General features: G+C 40.3%; 2 protein-coding genes across 8 annotated transcripts in view; one reads left to right on the top strand and one right to left on the bottom strand.

The window, feature by feature from the left end:
• LOC112219734 (retinoic acid receptor RXR-alpha-A) overlaps positions 1-3687 on the top strand; it is a 157861-nt gene extending 154174 nt beyond the window's left edge. For 6 of the 7 annotated variants that reach the window (XM_042302299.1, XM_042302298.1, XM_042302297.1 and 3 more), the window contains exon 11: positions 88-2622. In XM_042302299.1, the coding sequence (XP_042158233.1) occupies positions 88-235 (148 nt within the window). In that variant the 3' untranslated portion in view covers positions 236-2622. Of the gene's footprint in view, positions 1-87 lie in introns of all 7 variants that reach the window. The other variant, XM_042302296.1, reaches the window with a different exon arrangement.
• A 581-nt stretch (positions 3688-4268) lies between these two features.
• The window catches only part of LOC112219366 (WD repeat-containing protein 5), a 29194-nt gene continuing 19027 nt past the window's right edge, over positions 4269-14435 (bottom strand). Inside the window, exons 6-14 of the mRNA XM_024380552.2 lie at positions 9963-10052; positions 9736-9819; positions 7981-8036; positions 7763-7809; positions 6828-6903; positions 6514-6547; positions 6345-6419; positions 6115-6202; positions 4269-6000 (exon numbers count right to left, since the gene is read on the bottom strand). Coding sequence (XP_024236320.1) covers positions 5900-6000; positions 6115-6202; positions 6345-6419; positions 6514-6547; positions 6828-6903; positions 7763-7809; positions 7981-8036; positions 9736-9819; positions 9963-10052 — 651 coding nt within the window. The 3' untranslated portion in view covers positions 4269-5899. The remainder of the gene's footprint in view (positions 6001-6114; positions 6203-6344; positions 6420-6513; positions 6548-6827; positions 6904-7762; positions 7810-7980; positions 8037-9735; positions 9820-9962; positions 10053-14435) is intronic.

Below are 14435 nucleotides of genomic sequence, written 5' to 3'. Positions count from 1 at the left end.
CATCAACATTTGAGACAACATCTTGTCTAAATCCATGTCTTATTTTCTGTCACGCTAATCACTGCTTTGTGTCTTTGATTGGGTTAGGTTTGCCAAGCTGTTGCTACGGTTACCAGCCCTGCGCTCCATTGGTCTGAAGTGTCTGGAGCACCTGTTCTTTTTCAAGCTCATCGGGGACACGCCCATCGACACCTTCCTCATGGAGATGCTAGAGGCGCCCCACCAAATGACATAACTGCAGGCTGTGCGTCACCCGTGTTCCCCCCCGCCCCCTCCACCCCTAACCCGCTGGACAGCGAGAGTGGTCCTGCAAACCGTTCCCCCTTGAGAGACTGATGTCTCCTCCCTTTCTACCCTCTTTGATGTGTTTCAAAAAACAAGTTCAATGTATATGGGTCTGTTTTATATATTGTACAAATATATAAATATAAATATATATATAACTCATGAGAGACAACGATGGACTGGAGATGAAACGGACCGAGGAGAAAATAAGTGTTTGAAGCCATTGTTTTGTAAGGTGAAACAACAGCAGAGTAGACCAGGTGTAACATGTAGCTGTCTGCAGGTGTATCTTTAACTGTTCCATCATTGGATGCACAGCAGCGTAGTAATTGGGACAATCGTGTTTTGGACTTGTTGAAGAGAGGCGGGGCTGCATGGGCTGTCCCTGGCTCTGATTGGAGCCGTCTCACTTTTAGAACTAACTTAATGTTCTGTGTGCAGAGGGGAGGAGCCAGGCCCGGTCTTGTCTGGTCCAATACAGTCCGGACTGGTCCGGTTGGGTCTGTTTTGAGGTGTATTGTAGACAAGGACTCAGAGGTGAGAACATGTAGATGAACGGTGCTCCACTCAGGTCTCTGAACCCAAACTCAGCCGTTTCTCCACATCTCCTTATTCTATTAGCACTGTTTGAACATGAGAGGAGAGACGCTACATCGGTCCAGTGTTCAGAGGCTCATATAGCTTCAGAGACTGATTGGAGTGAAAGCCTGCAGTGTGGCCTCTTAGGACCATGACCTCCATGTGGCGTGACTGTCTGCACAGAGAAGCTTCTCTCTGGAACTACTCATTCTGGTGTACTGGACTGACGTTAGGCACAGTGTGTATCTGGAGTCTCCCTGACATAGGCCCTATACTACATGTCATTACTGTGTGATCTGGAAGGTTGCCACCGGAAGGAAAGCAAACAGATATATGTTCTCGTACTACAATTATTTGTCCTGTTTCCTGTCTGAGTTAAGGTGACCACAAAATGAAGAAGAAATAGACAGATGATTTGACTGAACTGTACTGTAAGGAAATAGTGTCCGCTGATCTGAACTAAGTGCTTTTTAAAGTGATGCCATGTCTTTGTCCACCTCTGAGACCTTTTGTTCCACTCTTCTGTGAATTTCAACACACCATGATTGACCTTCACACAGCAACCAAGCCTGCTGTTCCTCACAGTGTAAGCTAGCTTTAGAAGGTCTTTGACCTGTACTGGACATTACAACCACACACACAGTATTGATGGTATATGTTTAATTATTAATTTGCAAAACAATTTGAAATTACCTCTGTTTTTACCCCGCCCCCCCGCTCTGCTTCAATGCAGTCATGTTTATGGCTAGATGTACTCTTATTGCTTGGCACTTAACCTCAGTATTGTGGAGCCCATGCTGCTCCATTGCAAGCTCACCTCTGGGGCAGCCAGATCAGGCTGAGGCCCAGGCCATCCATCCACTCTGACTGGAGGATGTGGGCCTGGTGAAGAGACAGAGACTGTTGACTACTCTGCTGCCCAGCCTCCCCTCACCCTCAGAGGGATCCATAGCCTGCACTTCTGTGGACAACAGTTTCATTTAAGTCAAATGAAAATGTTAAATATGTAACGTTATGTATAAATCTGCTATATGCCCATATTGCGCTTTTTTTCTTTCTATGCTACAGCTGCTGCATAACTATGCATCTAGTGTTTCTTTTCTCCAAAGATTGTCCATGGAGTGGTTTCGCTGTTATTCTAAAAGGGGTGGTTAAACCCTGTCCTGGAGGACAGCAGACTGCTTTGGATTTCAGTCAACTTTATCAGAGATCCAGGAGCGAGTTTGGCAGTCCACATTATGATAGCAGACTAGGGAGAGCCACAGAGAAATAGAATAGAACATTTGCTTTGCGATAGAGAGTTTGACCAGCGAGAATAGAGAATTTGGTGACTATGGGAGAGCTGTGACTTCCCCCTAGTGGAAGAGATGCAGCACTGCAACATTACTTGAATTTTGTACAAGTATTTAACCAGAAATGGCACTTTTTCATGACATTATCAATGTTCATTTTTGTCTTTGGTCAGTCAAAACCTCAACGTGTTTGCTTGCAGAAAGATTGAATGAATAACAATAACCTCAGCAGGATTGATTGACACGTCCTTAGTTCAAATCTAGCTTGTGTATTTTAGTGCGGTGATTGTATTTTCATTAGGTCATATTTTAAACTATTTAGGAGAAGAAGATTTGTGTTTAGGCCAATTCTGTCTAAACAATATTTTTAATCGAGGCTAATTGTAATTGTAAAAAAAAAAAAAATGAATTGGCTCATTGTTCAAATGATACCAATTTAAGCACTAGTAAAAGTAATTCTCTGGAACATGAGTAGGTCAAATCAAACGTTTCAGAAAAATAACCACATGCTTTTTAGATGTACACCTGCTCACTTGTGTCTGATGTCTCCTATTCTCTGCTTGATCAGGTTAATGTGATTCAAGACCCCAGGTGTATACTGTACGTTAAAGCCATACGCAGATGTGCAAGCTCGCTCACTCCTGCAGGGATTGGACAGAGAAGGGTCCTCTGGACGGATACAGAAATGATAGAATGAATAGCTACGGAAAATGCTTTATATACCATAAAGCTATATTTTGTCTATATGTGTACATATTTATAAATATCTCTAAATTCGTTCTGTGTTTCCAGTTAATTTAGAGCAACAGGGAGACAAGTAGTTCAGTTAAAACTATCTGAGCCAGGCCTGATTCCAGTGTTATACTCAATAGTTTCTTGGTGTTTGTCAAAAAATGTCATGTACTTTTTTTACATTGACCTCGATTCTCTAAAAGCAAGTCTTCAATCAACCAGCATAATACAAGGACCGCAAAGCCCTAACCCTCACCAGCTAACAGCTGTTCTATATGGGACCTGAAAACAGCAACAACAAAAAACGGGTTATTACACACAAAAGACATGAACCCCTCCAAAATCTATTTATTGCTTAGCAACTTGTATGTTCAACGTTATCAGGAAACGCTGAGCTCATGACACAATCACAGATTTCTTTGTCGAATTCAGCAAAATGTCAAGAAAGAAAGAAAACTTCTTGACATGTATTTTTGTACAAAGGTCATTTTATCCCTTGCTTATGTACTCTGTACCTGCCATTTTCCTCCTGTGGGCTGTTGTATACATTGTTTGTGTAAATGTTGATTTAAAATGGGGAAGGAAAAAGGTGAGAAGAGTGGTTGCAGTGACACCCTGGTAACTGTCGCCTATACTTTGCCTTTTCGGGCCTATCGATACAAGATGAGATTGTCCTCTCATTACATTTTTGTCTATTTTTAAAGAGTTGGAAAACGTCATCTGTTCTTTGTGGGTTGTTCTCCGATATTCTATCTTTCATGGAAAGACAAAAAGATTATTAAAAAAATCTCAAAGTAAATGTTGTTGATGCTCCTTTTATCTTTGTGCTGTTATGTGTTGTCCTCTCCCCTAATAAAATTACATTTAAAGAGGACTGCCTGGAAACAGCCTGTGAGACATCGATTCGAGTCAGAAACAGTTATTCAAAATGGACTAGTTTAAATAGGATAATTGGTCATAAAGTGAGTCTCATCGAAGTTTGGAACATCCATGAAGGTTGGGTTTTGATTTGATTATGTCCATTTTCCTACTAACATGGGTTGAACAGCAGCTGAGATTGCTCGATCTAATTAGCTTAAATTGACAGACCTGCCCAGCAGCTCCGACTTTGTTCACATAAGGCAACACGTTGCGCATTTTTTACGTTACGATGTAAAACTGCTCAACTTAAAACATCCTTCGCAAAATAGTCAACATTCCGCGTCTGTCTCAAGGGGGTAAAACATTAACCAAACGCGGAATCGGCTAGGAAACACCTCCAATAATGAAATCTCGTTTTCAAATGATCAACAAAACACATGCCAATTGGCATGTTCAGTGGCTCTAACGTCGTCACGCAGTTATAGCGACTTTGTTTAGAAAGTGCCACTGATCACCACATTTAACATCTTAAAAAATGCTCTTTATTAATTCACAAGATATAGCTGTCAAATGCAAATTCACAAAATCCAGATTGACTAAATGCAGACACAGAATTTCATGCAGTCCTTGATACCACTGCAGTGCAATGAACATCCAGAAGGGAGAGCAGGAAAACAAGTCCATGTTGTGTATTGAACTACTAGCTATCAAGACAGTTAAACAAGAACGACACAGAAAGACAGCCAAGAATATTGCTCGCCTTAACACATATGTTGATGTAGCAATATGTACAGAATGTGGAGCACAAAAATACTTGCATTTGGTCACTGTGCTTTGAAATCTAAACCAGGTTGTGTTAACGTAATGACAGCCAGACACGAGTCAGGGCCAACATAAGAACAGTGCAAGGCAATGGACTGGATGCATCTCTAAAATAATAATCCAAATGAAAAACAGCCTCGGAGTTCATTTCTTTCCTCACAATTGACATTACTTTGAATACAAGGGTTGAGTGGAGACCAGTAAAATGCACTGACAGTACAGGCAAGAGCCCCTTCATCGATTGACTTCTCAACCCACCGTTTACACCTGTGAATTCTAGAGGGATCAGTTGAGCACCAACAATGTATTATACAGAATCAGAATACACCTAGTAAAATGTAGGAGTTCAGAACAAGGCAGCGCTCGCTGTGTCCGAGCATAGTGTTGATACTAAACTAGAGAAACTGTTAGTTGAGTGACTTGTAGAGAAGTGGTTGAGAAACTGCTGGCAAAACTAAACTCCGTGTTGAAATAGATTGTATGTCTAATTAAACTCGACACGCTATGGAAATTGTCCAGCCAGTAAAACTCGCCCATTTGTCAAAAATGTATTTAACCCCTTCAATGCATTCTGAGCTTTGAATATTGTTTTATGATAAATACAACAAAACAAAAATTAACCTCAAGCTCTCCCCTGTATGAAGCTTTGTTTCAACACCTCTTCATACGGACTGTTTAATTACAAGTATTGGAAATATGACAGTTACCACTTATCCATTAGCCTGGTCACAGATCTGTTTGCTCTATCATGTCACCAACATGTTTGGCCTGACACAAACAGATCTGTGACCAGGCTACTGATCTACTGCATTTCAATGAGACTTACAGTTGTTAAAAGTGAAATGTCAGACACCAAAACAGTGAAGCAGCCTGTTAGTCTGAAGAAAAAACACCTTACATGGTGAATAGGAGAACTTACTTGAGGCCAATCCAATCTGGCAAAAACAAAGTGTGTATCAATACTAAGACACCTACACATAGAGAGTAAAAGCATAAGATACAATGTGACCATTTTCCTCATGAATGACAAAGGGTGATTCTCATATTCCAATTGATGAAACACAAACCTCCAGCTCACAGTAAGAGTAAGGCAGAGATAGTAGAGCATGTAAGGGCACAAGCAAGACCAAGCAGAGGGTTGTGGTGGTTGAGTTGGGGTTTGCTCTGGTTCTGGGTGAAGGGTAGGTGTGTGGTTGTGGTGATGTTCTGGACTTGCGTTCCTTTTCTTCTTCTAGTTGAGGCTCAGTCCTCAAGGCATTCGGGTCCAGCTAAAAACAGTCAAATGAAAAGTACAATAAAATGAAAATACAATAAGCACGCACGGGGGCTTAGCAGTCGCTCCTCCACAGTTTGATGGTTTTGTCGTTTTCTAGCGCCGCAGACGCAATGATGTTCTCTGTGGGGTGGCAGGCAGTAGAAATCACCACATCTAGGACAGAGATGGCAGGAGGGAGAAGAGAAAAGCAGAGAATGAAACAGACATTTTGTGAGCATTTTTCACCTCAAAGTAGTAATCAGTTTTATCAAGCTCTGACTACTCTACCTGTATGACCCTGTAGTTTCTGTACGATCTCCTTGGTCTGCAGGTTCCAGATGTACACCATGTTGTCCTCCGAGCCAGAGACAATCCACTGAGAGATGCAGAGCATAAAAGAATGATACTTTATAAGAAGCTATTGGGAAAAGCATACAAGTCATCATCTCGTAAATCCACCTTTTTTTTTTTGTCTTATTATTTTTTAAATTATATTTTATTAAAAAAATAAATAATACCTTTCCACCGGTGACAGAGAAATTTGCAAATATGCAGTACTTTTCGTTTTTGTGGCCGGTGTATGTTTTCAAGCACTAGAATGAGAGGAGAACACTTACTGAAGAGAACTGAAACATCTGAATAAAGAGCATTCCACAACACCATGGTTGGAACATGAAGACATCTTACCTTTCCTTTGCTGTAGTCCCAAAGCTTCAGGGTGCTAAAATAAATCATAATAATCCCCATTAGAAGACAGCATCCCAACAGAAACGATGGTGAATGATTAATTAGCATTTATGAGTGATGAAGTCCTTTTTTTTTTTTGTAGATTTGCTTGAGCGTTCCTTCCCAAATGAAACGCTTTGGTATAGTGGTACTGGACAGTCCAATAGGGCCCACTACTGGTGCAGTAGCGCATGACAAAGATGCCGTGGTACTGTGCACATGTCATATCCTACTGAGTTTAAGGGAAAGTTCTCTACTGATAATCTAACACTCACTTGTCCAATGTGGCAGCCAGAATGTATTTGCCATTTGGTGAGAACTTCACAAATGACACCGGGGGGTTGTCATCATCTGCAAAAGACCGAAGAATTCACTCAAAGAAAAATACTATACAATTTTATATTTCCCATACATTTATAGAAAAAAATTTAATGTATGAAAACATAAGCAAATATTAGAATATTCACACAAAATATGCACATTTTACCAGCAATGGCATCTTGCGAATAAAAGGCCGTGCGTAATGACGTAGGCCACAGAAAAAGCACGTTGTCATATAACTTTTCATTAACAGAATTTAAAAAACAGACATTCTATGCGTTTCCATCCCATTTACAACTCCATTGATGGTTTTGGCACAACAAAGAATTCTGTGATGAACAGCAAAAGTGCCAAACTATGGTCTTAGACTGCGCTCTAGTGCAGCGGATACATGATGAGATTATAAAGAGCAGGATCATTTTTATTTGTCAATTGACAGCCAATAATCAATCATGTCACCAGCATAAAAATGAACACCCTGGATATCTGTTGAGGAAAGCAGCATCTAACTCATCACCTTCCACTTTCACCACCCTGTGAAGTTCATCAGAACTTGTTTGATCTGTAGCCTAATAGACTGTGCATGCTTTTTTTAAGTCCAGGTAGTGGGACGACACAACATACTGCAAGTGACTGCAAATTTAAGTCGATATGATGGTTATTCCACAATAAATAGTTAACACTGCAATTTGTCACATGATCTAATAACAGACAAGAAAATGATTCACCCGTCTAGCGCATTTGATTTTGTCAAAATTTAGGAAATGTACCAACAATTTGATAGTTTCCATCCGGCCTGTTGAGACATTTTATCCGATATGCAAACAAATAAAAAAGGTTGGATTGAAACCTGGTTACAGATGCTGCCATTCTGGCTGGTGAAGCTTACCAATTAGTGTTTTCAGACATTGTCCCGATGCTGTGTCCCAGATTCGGCTATGGACAGATATGATATTAACGTCAATACATTTCTCAAATGATATCCAAACACTCCCCATATTTATGTTAAATTGGCCATCATTAAAACGCAGATGTTCTTTTAGGTCATTAAGTTACTTACAGGCAAAGTACATTCAACAAAATATATATATTTTTTAAATCCCTCACCAGAGGCCATCGTAGCTGCTAGACACAATCAATGAGCCATCTCTGTTGAAATGTACCTACACAGCAACATAGAGCAGATTAGAGATGTACAGTGCCTTCGGAAAGTATTCAGACCCCTTTTTCCACATTTTGTTGTTACAGCCTTCTTCTAAAATTGATTAAATAAACACATTTCCTCAGCAATCTACACACAATACCCCATAATGACAAAGTGAAGACAGTTTTTTTTGTTTTAAAAAAACCCACACAGAAAAACCTTATTTACATAAGTATTCAAACACTTTGCTATGAGACTCGAAATTGAGTTCAGGTGCATCCTGTTTCCATTGATCATCCTTGAGCTGTTTCCACAACTTTACTGGAATCCACCTGTGGTAAATTAAATTGATTGGACATGATTTTGAAAAGGCACACACCTGTCTATATAAAAAGGTCCAATAGTTGACAGTTCATGTCAGAGCAAAAACCAAGCCATGAGGTCGAAGGAATTGTCCGTAGTGCGCCGAGACAGGATTGTGTCGAGGCACAGATCTGGGGAAGGGTACCAAAACATTTCTGCAGCATTGAAGGTCCCCAAGAACACAGTGGCCTCCATCATTCTTAAATGGAAGAAGTTTGGAACCACCAAGACTCTTCCTAGAGCTGGCTGCCTGTCCAAACTAAACAATTGGGTGACAAGGGCCTTGGTCAGGGAGGTGACCAAGCACCCGATGGTCACTCAAAGAGCTCTAGAGTTCCTCTGTGGAGATGGGAGATGTCCAGTGCCAGAAGGACAACCATCTCTGCAGCACTCCACCAACCAGGCCGCTATGGAAGAGTGACCAGACAGAAGCCACTCCTCAGTACAAGGCACCTGACAGCCCACTTAGATTTTGCCAAATGCACCTAAAGACTCTCAGACCATTAGAAACAAGATTCTCTGGTCTGATCAAACCAAGATTGAACTCTTTGGCCTGAAAGCCAAGCGTCACATCTGGGGGTAACCTGGCACCATCCGTACTGTGAAGCATAGTGGTGGCAGCATCATGCTGTGGGGATGTTTTTCAGCGGCAGGGACTAGGAGACTAGTCAGGATCGAGGGAAAGATGAATGGAGCAAAGTAGAGAGATCCTTGATGAAAACCTGCTCCAAAGCGCTCAGGACATCAGACTGGGGCAAAGGTTCACCTTCCAACAGGACAACAACCATAAGCACACAGCCAAGACACTGCAGGAGTGGCTTCGGGACAAGTCTCTGAATGTCCTTGAGTAGCTCAGCCAGAGCCCGGACTTGAACCCGATCAAACATCTCTGTGCAGCAACGCTCCCCATTCAACCTGACAGAGCATGAGAGGATCTGCAGAGAAGAATGTGAGGAACTCCCCAAAATACAGGTGTACCCAAAAAGACTTAAGGCTGCAACCGCTACCAAAGGTGTTTCAAAAAAGTACTAAGTAAAGGGTCTGAATACTTCTGTAAATTCCAGTTTTTTTATTTATACATTTGCAAACATTAATAAAACCTGTTTTTGCACTGTCATTATGGGGTATTGTGTGTAGATTGATGAGGGGTAAAAAAAACAACTTAATCCGTTTTAGAATAAGGCTGTAACGTAAAAAATGTGGAAAAAGTCAAGGGGTCTGAATACTTTCCGAATGCACACTGACCAGATGGTGTGATAATCAACTACTATAAGCTAATAAGCAGAAAAATCAATTATCTGAAGTACATTGTTTTTAGGTTCATTGAAGGTGTCTACATGTGCATAATCTCTTACTGCAGAGACTGGGTCAGAGTGGGCCGGCAGGGTCTTCAAGCATTTGCCGGTTTTAACATCCCATATCCGCACACTCTCGTCAAACTAGAAGAGAACTCATGTTAGCACACACAGCAACAAATATTCATCACTCCTTGGTAAAAATCAGGGTTGAGAATAACATTTTCTATATATATATATTTTCTAAATATTACAATAGCAGTGTTGCATTAGTAGGTAGGACTCACTGATCCAGACACGATGAGATTGGACTGGGGATTAAAGTTGCAGCAGAAGACATAGTTGCTGTGGCCTTTCAATGTCTTCAAACATTTCCCCTACAATAGGAAATGAGTGCGTTTAAATGAAACATGTTCACAGTATGAGCTCATTATGGTCGATCCAACATCCACTGCATGGAGGGTCTCGAAGTAGCGATTATGATGCAACTGCAGAGAAAACAGTTGAAGGTAATTTAAGGAGACATCGCTGAATAGCATTAGTGCAATGCCTGGAAGTCTACCAGAACAGCAGACTTCCTACCAGTCATTGCGCTACAGCTAGTTAGCATTGGCTTGGGAAACTACCTCTTAACTTCCATCATACTGGACGCAGAGACATAAGAATTGTATTCATGAGTTCATCTGACTCTTGGTAAGTAGAAAAGTAGCCAAAATCTCACATTATCCTTTTAATACCATGACAACGTGGGCGGGGGGGGGAAAAATCCCTACCCAGTGGGCTTGACATGATAAAGACGTCTTTTATTAGTTGAAATCAGGTCGAGATGTCTTATAACCAAATCACAACCAGATTAAGATGGTTTTTTCCATGAAGTCATTTAGACATCATAAAAAAAAACATCTTATTTTGATTGATATCTGTGTGAAATCCATCAATTGGGAACTAATTAATTTATTTAAATTGACTGATTTCCAAATATGAACTGTAGCGCCGTAAAATCGTTGGAATTGTTGCGTTTATATAAACATGTCCATAGTGTTTATAGGCCATGCCCCCATTGCATATAAGACACTAGAACAATTATTCAAATTGTAGTAATGTTATTTTTCAGCAGGGCTTACATGATTCAGCTTTGCACACTTGGCAAACAGCTGACAGAGCGCACCAAAGCGGGTTAGGGCCTCGTGGCGTACTGTACTGGTCTCGGGCCTATTCTGTTTGAGACCCGGGGGACTTGGCGTGGACTCGGACTCAGGGGGGCTTCATACGGGCTGAGCTCTTCCCAAGTCCGACAGAATAATATTACTCTGGGCTCCAGCTAAATGGTACTCGGTCAGAGTCCACTTCAGTTTATCTGGACAGATTAACTTTAAGGAGTAGGGCCATTTTAGGTTTTTATTCAGCAGGTGATGAAACATCAATAAAAAAACTAAAACAATTAAGTCATCGAATTTGTGACAGTCTCTGCAGTCCTATAGCTATCAGAGATGGTCCCTAATTTGGATTTTTTTTCTGGACGCTATAAATGCTTTTACTACAGGCTATGGTAGTGTTTTTCAAAGTTGCAGTCCACCCCAAATGAAATGTGCACATTCACTTCCACATTTTTTCTAGGCAACCAGCATAAGATAAACATGCACAATAATACAGGATACCCTTACAACATTTCACTGCCTTTAAAATACAGTACAACTGCAGTACAATTAAATAATGGTTTAATTAATGATATAGCTTGCTGTGTGTTGGCTTCTAATAGGAATCTTTGTTAGAAAATTGCACTGTTTATTGTACTGCACATTTTCTTGTTCAACAGAATGCTGTTTTGATGTTCTATTATGACATTAACAAACAAGTAGGCCGGTCTTATTTCAGTATCCTACTACAATCCACCGGGATTTACAAAACCCTGTTTTTAAATGGCATTCATTTCCATCAATAATTACCCCCCAAAATTATTGCACCTGAATTAGCGGCGGTTTGTTGGGGAAAATATTAGCTATTTTAGCTGGCAAATGTTACCCCCTGGCTAATCCTCCATGGACATTGTAAATGTACAGTTTTAACTGCTGGAGACATTGGATGTAGCTAGCTAACTTAGCTAACGTTTTGACCTTTTGATATCTGTCAAATATACCTGAGAGTCATGTCTAGTTTCTCCCTTGCTCATTCTCCGTCGCTCAGCCAAACTCAAACTTTCCACGTTGCAGAAGAGATTTGCCAATTACACCCATTTCTAACAATGTGTTGTGGGAATGATATAAAACTTTTGGGAAAAAATATATCTTCACGCACTTCACATTTTTAAATTTGACTTTAAGACTGCCAAGCTGTCCTCAATTTGTGGAACCTCTGTCCGAGACAATGTCCTCAGGATTATGGAGCGGTGTGTTTATAGAAAGTTGTTTGAATATTAACGTGTTAGGATTAAAGCAAAACTTTACCATTAAGGATTAGCTAAAACGTTTCATTATCCAACTGCCATTTCATTTGGTTATCCTCTTAAAATGTTTCAGATTGATGACCAATGAATTAAATGTCCCACTTCAATATGAAGGGTCAGAGGAACAAATATGCCTTTGCCACCACGTGTGTGTGCTCAATTGTAGTTGGTAAGTAAATGTGAAAAGTTGAGACATTTGACAAACAATGAGACATTTTTAGTAGACTATGACTGTTAAAGATATTATACTGTGCATTACCGTTCTGTCCTGCATGCCGACATTATGCCAGTCATTCATACATTTTCTTCTCTTATTATGCTTACAGTAAATGTCATGAAAAGCCATACAACTCAGGAGGTCGATCTACCGTTGGCCCCCCGGAAAGTCCTAAAATACGCCCCTGACCTCCGTGGTGGAGGACGCAAAGTATGTACATGAGCTAGTTGCTCTATTTTGAAGCTATAAGTGCCAAACTTCTTTTAGCCGGCCGAGTCCACAGTGTCTTTATGAATGTCCTTTTCTAGTTCTTTTAAAATCTATAATTGATGAAGTTGTAATGATTCTCTTCACTGCAGATCTGACCCATCACACCACTCTTCAAGGAGGGCCACTACGCTCCAAATCGCATTCTATGCTAAAAGGTCCTTGATGAGGTCCTACCCCCATCACACCACTCTCAGTAATCATTCAGAAATTAAAACAATGGTCTTGTATATACACCCCGTCCCAGTCTTTCTATGCATGTAATGTCTGTGGGTGAATTATGAAAACAATTACTGCATGCAGATGTGCAAAAACATTGATGTAGATCTTTTCTTGATCTACTTTAAAATGTAAGAATATGTTGCAGATTTAAATTTTAATTGGTCACTATGGGAAACACAAAAATGAAATGAACAAGGTTTTCAACATCCAACTATATCCTCTGCAATACTTTTTACAGTACGTAATAAACTGTAGTCAGGTTGTTACTACCAGGTTATGATGAGGGCTTAAATATGACATTATAACCAACTGGTCGTATGGTGGTCAGAAAAATACGTAATATTCTGGTCAGCAAAAATAAATTTAAAAGAAGCCAGTTTCAATCAGAATAAGATGTCATACTGATGTTTTTTCAACCTGGTTTTGCCCACTGGGTCTTCACTAGATGCAGATAACTAATGTTAAGGCTACCCTGAGGTGCTACAGTTTCCATGGCGACTTAAAGTTCACCTTATTCTCCACCAAAATAGAAATGGACTGAATTGTTGGTAACATGTTGTTCAAGCCTTGCCACACTGTAAAGGGAAAGTGCTCAGATTAAAGCCAGTAAAATCTCAAGGCATGAGAGCGTACGGTAGATGCTTCTGCATCCCACTCGGCAAGAGGAAGCAGGAAGTCCTTTATCCCTGCAGTCATTGCGGGATTTGTTTTAGTAAACATTTTATAGAAAATACATTAATATATTTCTGAACGATGCATTGCGCTGCTATGTTGACAATATGACCCGGTGGCACAGATTAGTTTGATTTGAGCAGAGCGCTCCACCATCACCTGTTTTAGCCGGTCACGTGCCCAGTGGACCCCAGTTCAGTCTAAACATATTCCCTCATTACTCTAATGAATAAAACTTCATTCATTGTTGTACCCTGCTTTTTTCTTTTCCATTGTCTGCACTTTATCCCACCCCTTCCAGTGCAATTTGTGTACATATGTATATTTGATGGTGTATTTAGGGCTGGGCGGTATACCGTATTTTACTATACACACACCGGTATCGATGAATGGACCGGTTTGGGTTTTTACCTTCTTTAACAGTATTTAAATGTTAAATGTGCAACTGCCTTGTGTAATGTCAATTTTTTTAAGCGTACGCACTACTCGTTTACTCTTCGCTCCCCTTCTGTTTTTTTATTTTGAAAAAACAATATGCAAAAATGTCTAAAAATAATTTTTTTCAATTAATCAATTTTAGAATAAGGCTGTAAGGTAACGTGGAAAAGGGAAGGGGTCTGAATACTTTCCGAATGCAGAGTGCGCGCACGCGAACACTCACAAACACAGTCAAATGTTTGGACACTCAAACACCATTCAAGGGTTTTTCCTTATTTTTACTACTCTGTAGAATAATGGTGAAGACATCAAAACTATGAAATAACACATATGGAAACATAGTAACCAAAAAAAGTGATAGAAGAATTTAAAATATATTTACAATTGTTTAAGTAGCCACCCTTTGCCTTGACAACAGCTTTGCACACTTTTGGCATTCTCTCAACCAGTTTCACCTGGAATGCTTTTCCAAGTCTTGGAGTTCCCACATATGCTGAGCAC

This window comes from Oncorhynchus tshawytscha, linkage group LG20 (genome assembly GCF_018296145.1).
Source record: "Oncorhynchus tshawytscha isolate Ot180627B linkage group LG20, Otsh_v2.0, whole genome shotgun sequence".
In the NCBI taxonomy this organism is placed as follows: domain Eukaryota; kingdom Metazoa; phylum Chordata; class Actinopteri; order Salmoniformes; family Salmonidae; genus Oncorhynchus; species Oncorhynchus tshawytscha.
This window is presented reverse-complemented; position numbering and strand designations above follow the sequence as displayed.